The following is a 6733-nucleotide window of genomic DNA, read 5'->3' as shown; positions in this document are numbered from 1 at the left end:
GAGGGAGGGGAAGAAAAAAAAGCAACAACCAACCAAAAACCCTAGTTCAGCTAAACAGGAAGTTTGACTCATTGAGAAATGTAAACAAATTGCCACAAAAAACTTTCTTGCAAGACCAACAGAATCCACAAACTGAGGCAATTGTATTTAGTCATCTTACAGAAGAAATGCCTCTTTAGCTATGATGGAAGGGAACCAGATTCTGTATGCCTGCAGACTGCTCATTTTTAATTATCAGCTTTGTGCTCTTTAGGAAGGGGTGAATACATAACTTAATTTACTGACATAGTCATGTACTGAAGTATTTCACTCCAGAATTATGTAAATACAGAGCTAAATTGAGATTCTCCAGGAGAAAAACTAAAACAAACGAAAAATAGCAAACCACTAACACCCAGATTGTTAACCATTTTGAGAAGCAGCAGGTTTGCTATGTAAACCAACAGTACTCAGTTTCGTTTTAGAAAATTAAGGTTGAAGTATAAAAATTAAGCTCCTTAGTTGTTATGTCATAAGGGCTCTAAGTTTCCACATTAATGCAAAAACATTTTTTTTTTTCCAGATAAACTGATTTTGCTCTGTCAATTTTTGCCTACACATCACAAGAGAACCAGAAAACACACAAAAGCAATCACTAGTGTAATGGGGAAATCTATAATTAGCTCTGGAAAGTTTTTCAAATGAAAGTAATAGCTTCCTGAACTTCCAAAAAAATTTTTTTTATCCCAGGCTACATACAAAAACGATGTTCTAAAACAAACACCTGACCCACTTTCCTAATTGGTTTCAAGTTTTGCTAGATGTTTTTTTATTGAAGAAACACTGCTTCATTAACTCAAGTTAAAACCTATTCCATACCAAATTCTATGCTACCCTTTGCTATGTGCAGGTTCTTTATGAAGTCATTTAGGACAGTAACAATGAACTGTAAAAACTACAGTTTACCTAAAATGGGTCATAAGAATTACGCATTATTTTCACCCTTCTCCAACATTCTCTTCTTTGATAATCCAGATAAAAATAGCTTTTGCTTTCCCTGCCTTGTCCATATCCCTAGTTCTTTCCACATCCATGATCCTTTTCTCTGAATATCTCACCTCCATGAGAAGACTCTCGGATATCCCAGATAAGAACACGGCCATCATCTGATGAACTGGCAAAGATGTTATCATTAACTGGGCTCACTGAAAGGCCGTACACCGCATCTTCATGGGCAAACACATCCAAGGTCTCGGTGCTGGAAGAAAGACACAGTTTTACCTATATGGTAATAGTGATAAAGTACATTTATATAAGAAGATCCTCGTGTTTAATTGGGATAACCCCCCCCCCCAAAAAACCAAAAACCTACCACCACAATGAAAAGCCATGTAGAGTGACCAAGAGGTCAAGGTTATAGTGCTTAGACTGGTAAGGAAAACAATACAGAAGTTGATTCATTAATACAGGCTTCTGTATCACCCAAAAGTTCTGCCAAAGTTCACAAAAGAATAACTTTCCAGCTGACTCTTCAGATAGGTTTACTTGGGTCTCCAGGATAAATCAGACCCATGCTTTTATCTCATATAGAAAAAGCAGAAAGAAATACAAAAAAATAAGTCAATCAAGTGTCTGAGTTTCAGCCATGGCACGGGGAATGTTCTTTAGAGAATATACTTTGTATAGAGACTCTACATCTGTTGGATACTCCACCAAAATGACACCATACAAAAATCAGTGTTTTGCCAATATGGTAAATTGCTCCTCTTGGTGAGAGATCTAGTTTTGTTCCACAGGCAATTAACAGAAAGCCCAGAAAAACAATAACAGCCATTTTAAAGAATGAAAAAGCAGTTGATGGATTAAATATATACACTTATAAGACAATAGAGCAGCTTTCTAGAAAATTCAATTAGAATTAGTGTCAGACTAATAAAGGTTCCTTCCATTCAAAAGATCATGCAAGCAGCTTTATAGGGAAGAATTATATATAAGATTAAAACTAGACTTAGCACAGTTAGAGAAAAAAACATACAATGACAACAAATTGATAACAAAAGCACATTAAAAATACATCAAAATTAAAGAAGACTTGTTTTAACATCTAAGCAAGAGTAGAACAAATATACAGAAAATTGTCAGCAATAAAGTTCTCGTAGAAGCTTGAAAAATCACAACAAACATCAGCATCTAAAATTCTGACACTTCTAGATTTAATTAAAACAAGCACAGCTGCCTACTGACAAGTAGACAGAACAGCATTATTAGAAAGCATTAGAAGAGCAAGGCAAAGTTACTTTTGTCCAACTCTCATCCAAGATTTGCAAGAGAAGTAGATACTATGTATGATGGAACGTAGATGTACAATGAATTCAGACTAACCTAGCAAGAAGTATGTCCAGATTATATCAACCAGGATTTAAGAAATTTAAAAAGGTTTAAGGGTTTATATTTCTCTGCTCTTTCATTTCTCTCTTCCTGTTTTTTTCTTTATACTTGATTTTCTTGAGTAAATGTTATTTCAGTGGTCATGCTTAAATCTATAGAAGTTGTGAGTAAAGATCAGAGTTTTCACTTACAGATTTTCTTCTTCATAAAATAAGCCTAGTCTTGAGTAATCAAGGCTCAATTGTTTTTGCTTGATTGAGATTTTTTGTGGGTGGAAAGGACAAAACAAACAAAACACCACAGCACAAACAAACAAACAAAACACACCTGTGTGTCAGAATATTTGTATATATGCCAGATTAATGTGGCTCTGAATCTACATAAAACTTGCTATGGGGCCCATAGGAGGGCATATGTATTCAATAATCACCCTCCTTACCAAGGTCAAAATAATGCGGAAACCAAATAAATTAATAAATGAGGAGAGGAACACTTTATTCCAGACATGAATTTAAAAATGCACGTTTCAGGATTAAATCAAAACTATGATCTTCTCTCAGACCATTAAAACAACAACCAAACAAATTCCTCCAATGTGGAGCTTATGAAGCAGTAAAAACAAGAATTGTGTTTACAGTTTACCTTTCAACATCATGGAGTATAACTTGCTCATCATTGCCTATAAAGAGAAATACAAACAGTTAGTATGATGTTTCAGTGATTAAAAAACATCCGGGTGAGAAAAAATTTTTAGAATGGGAATTTCAATTTTTTTTCTATTTTGAAATTAAAACCAAAAGATCAGTGCTGTCGCCGAGTGGTCAGCTCTGCACTCAGTCTCATGAATAGCTCCATGCGACATTTCCAGTCACAATCAAACACACCAATGCATTCCATTTTCTACTGCTTAACAAATACTTCTACTGAACTGCACTACTGTTCATCCTTCATTCAGTTTGAGCTTGAGTAGGACATCTGTAGTAAAGAGAAGAATATACTGCAAGGCAGCAGAACACCTGTAGGTGCATTCAAAGGTGAGAGCTTTCTCGTTGCTCTGAGAATGCTTCCTAAGAAGGTAATGCAGGGTGCAAAAAGGTGCCATAAGCAAAATGCATTGGGCTCACATGTCAAACAATGCCAGCTCATGCTGCCAGCCTTCAGATTTTGGCAACCTTTCAGAAGGCACAAACGTGACAGCATGAATTGTAATTTCTTTTGTATTAACAAAAACCAAGCCAAGTATGCAGACAATCATGTCATTTTTCTTTGATTGCACCCATTGAATACAATGGTAACTAATCACATGCGTGCAGAATAAGATCACAGCTACAAAGTAATTCCACTGGCTTCTGTTGTGCTTTTCAAGGGAAGGAAAGTACTTTTTTCCCCCCAGTTTCTGCACTGAATATTAATTTACTTAATTTGGCACCGTTTAAAAATAATCAAGGAAACACACATTTTATTCTGAAGAATAAAAACAAAACCAACCAATCAACAACAAAAAAAAGAAGTTTTTATGCTCAGTATATCTTTGTAGTTGTGATATCAAGCTGTGAAGCTTTTCCAGTGTACATTAAAGCCAGAAGTTCAGGAGCAAGACTATCTATTGTGATTTTTAAGTGTTCATATGACACAATTTCCATTCATCCATCTATCTTTCAATTCATTTGTCCCAGTAGAATAAATACAAGAAAGTTTCTCTCTGACTAATGAGGCATCAGAATTTTCAATGCCTACTTGCTCTCTGTACAAGCCCTGATTATACTGTACCAGCCATGGATTACTGCAGTAGCTCATCTTTTCTATATAATTTTTTTTTAAATGTATAATGCATTAAAAAATTATTTAAAAAAAGTATAAAAAAAAATGACTCACTTATGGGTAAGTGTCCCTTAACCATTAATTGCAATGGAAACTGTCCATTATATGCTACAGGCAAAATTTATATCTAGTAAAACTACACTAATGTCTATGTATTTCATCAATTAAAAACGTAGGTTAGTTTTTCCAGTTAAGAAGATTCCCTTGTAATTTTATATGCAACTTTACCATATATTATTTCTGCTTTTGATAGCAGTAGTTAAAATGATTGAAAAGACAGAAAGTATCTGCCATTCCTTCCAGTTATACTTATGAGGATGAAACAGTGCAGACTACATATAGAGGAGCACAGTTAAAGTGTCCTAAGCTGTCATAATACGCCTGCAGAGAAAAATTGATTTCCCTGTAATTTCAATTTTGTGTATACCTAGAATTAAAAAAAATAAAAATAAAAATAAAAAATAAAAAAAATCCCAAGTTGTTTAACAAGAGGAGACCTTCCACCTCTCATGTTTCACTGCTCCCAGTGTTCATGGATCAAGAAGAGACAGGAATTTCCTTGGTATCTTTTTCTCCTGAGATTACATGCAACTACTATCCACTCAGTTCCAGCCGTCCATTATTGAAGCAGCTTAATATGGTGCCTGCTACACAGCCACTCCTTCAAAGGAAGGATGTTTGAAATTCTTTGGATGGAATTCAATTTATACTGAAGTAGAAAATCTTTTCTCCTTCACTTTTTTTTGACAGAAAACTCATCAGATTCTAAGCTATTAGTTGTTGGCAATATTATTTACACAATGAATGAAGTTATGTACCCTTCATGCTAGTTTCTATAGTTTTAATTTCTAATTTTTTTGTAGTAGTAGTCAGATCATGGAAGTTATATTCCAATTCCAACTTCAGCAACTTATAGAAGAGGGGGGAATCAACAGATTTTAGGACCTGCTCTTCTTTCAGGCCTTTAAAAAAAATCAACATTTTTGAGTGAATAAATAGAGTCAGCCCCATTTTACTGACAGAGAGATAACAGATGGTACATGTAGGCCATGCAAAGCAACTCTTTACAGAGGATCCAAGAGTCAGACTTGCAGCCCTGGCAGATGATCTCTGTGAATTTTGATGGAGCAGCTGAAAGAGTTCCTGACTCCTCCAATGGAAATAATTTCTGGCAGAGGTGGAGCGTGTGTATGTAGAGAAGCAGAAAGAGATAAGAACAGCCAGTTTGTGCCTCAGCTGTCACAGCTCATCTAATTTGGCATCTTAGCAATAATATACTATAATCAATTATACAAATCTGTAACTACAGGCGTTAACCGCTGTGGTAATGTTATCTGACAGCTTGGACCAGTGGAGAGAGGGTTGACTTAGAAATGGAAAAGTATCATCACAGTTGCTCCAGCAAGATTTATCACAGTTCATCTGCCAGTTAATCTCTTGAATATTCACATAAGATTTGGTTTGTCTAAATTCAAACTAAAATAAAATGGCCCCTAGCAATATTTCATTGGAATAACTGCAGGCCTCAAACAAAAACTCATTCGAGGATGGCGCTGACTGCTGTTTCTCACAACAAATAGCAGTCTCAAGAATCAGAAGACAGATATCAGTATTCAGCATTATTGGGGTCCTCTCTACCTCAGCTTTCAATACATCTGAATCATTTCATCCCTGAAATTTGACACTATCTCAAGCTTCGTAATGTCCTCTTCCTCTCACCCTTTTCCCCTCTAAGGGGCGCTATAGTTTTAACGCATCATTAAAGGAGAGGAAGTTTCCACTATTTACATATCCTTAAAACCAATTTAAGGCACTGATATGCAGTTTGAAAAATCTTGCTAACAGAGAGGCAGTGAAATGCTCTGGTCTGATAATATCTGAAAATAAGTCTAACTGTACATTTGACAGACACTGATACAAGATAAAAATCTCTATCCTTCAAATAATCACGTCAGAGAAGTATAATAGAAAAGGATGCAGACTGCATTTTGACAGTCTTAAGTACTTAAACACCTCTCCCTTTCCTCTCATTTCAACTCTTCTTCCTACCCCAATATATTTAAAAAACAAACAAACAAACAAACAAAACAAAAACAAAACAAAAAAAAACAACCAAAAACCTAACCCAAGCAATGAGAGTTGAATGAACCTAAATTATAGGGATTATCACAGAATCACAGAATGGCCAGGGCTGGAAGGGGCCTCAAGGATCATGAATCTCCAACCTCCCTCCACAGGCAGGGCCACCAACCTCTCCATTTAATACCAGACCAGGCTGCCCAGGGCCCCATCCAATCTGGCCTTGAACACCTCCAAGGACAGGGCATCCACAACCTCTCTGGGCAGCCTGTTCCAGCACCTCACCACTCCCTCTGTAAAGAACTTCCCCCTGACATCCAACCTAACTTCAAACCATTTCCCCTTGTCCTGTAGTTATCTACCCTTTCAAAGAGTTGATTCCCCCCCCTGTTTGTAGGCTCCCTTTAGGCACTGAAAGGCTGCAATGAGGTCACCCTGCAGCCTTCTTTTCTCCAGGCTGAACAAG

At 36.3% G+C, this 6733-nt stretch overlaps 1 protein-coding gene across 1 annotated transcript in view; it reads right to left on the bottom strand.

Annotated features, from left to right (window-relative positions):
- The window catches only part of DCAF5 (DDB1 and CUL4 associated factor 5), a 55831-nt gene that overhangs the window by 48372 nt on the left and 726 nt on the right, over nucleotides 1-6733 (bottom strand). The window contains exons 2-3 of the mRNA XM_010711535.3: nucleotides 3010-3046; nucleotides 1098-1237 (exon numbers count right to left, since the gene is read on the bottom strand). Coding sequence (XP_010709837.2) covers nucleotides 1098-1237; nucleotides 3010-3046 — 177 coding nt within the window. The remainder of the gene's footprint in view (nucleotides 1-1097; nucleotides 1238-3009; nucleotides 3047-6733) is intronic.

Source organism: Meleagris gallopavo, chromosome 5 (assembly GCF_000146605.3).
Source record: "Meleagris gallopavo isolate NT-WF06-2002-E0010 breed Aviagen turkey brand Nicholas breeding stock chromosome 5, Turkey_5.1, whole genome shotgun sequence".
In the NCBI taxonomy this organism is placed as follows: Eukaryota; Metazoa; Chordata; class Aves; order Galliformes; family Phasianidae; genus Meleagris; species Meleagris gallopavo.
The sequence above is the reverse complement of the archived record's forward strand: the minus strand, read 5'-3'. Positions and strand labels throughout refer to the sequence as shown.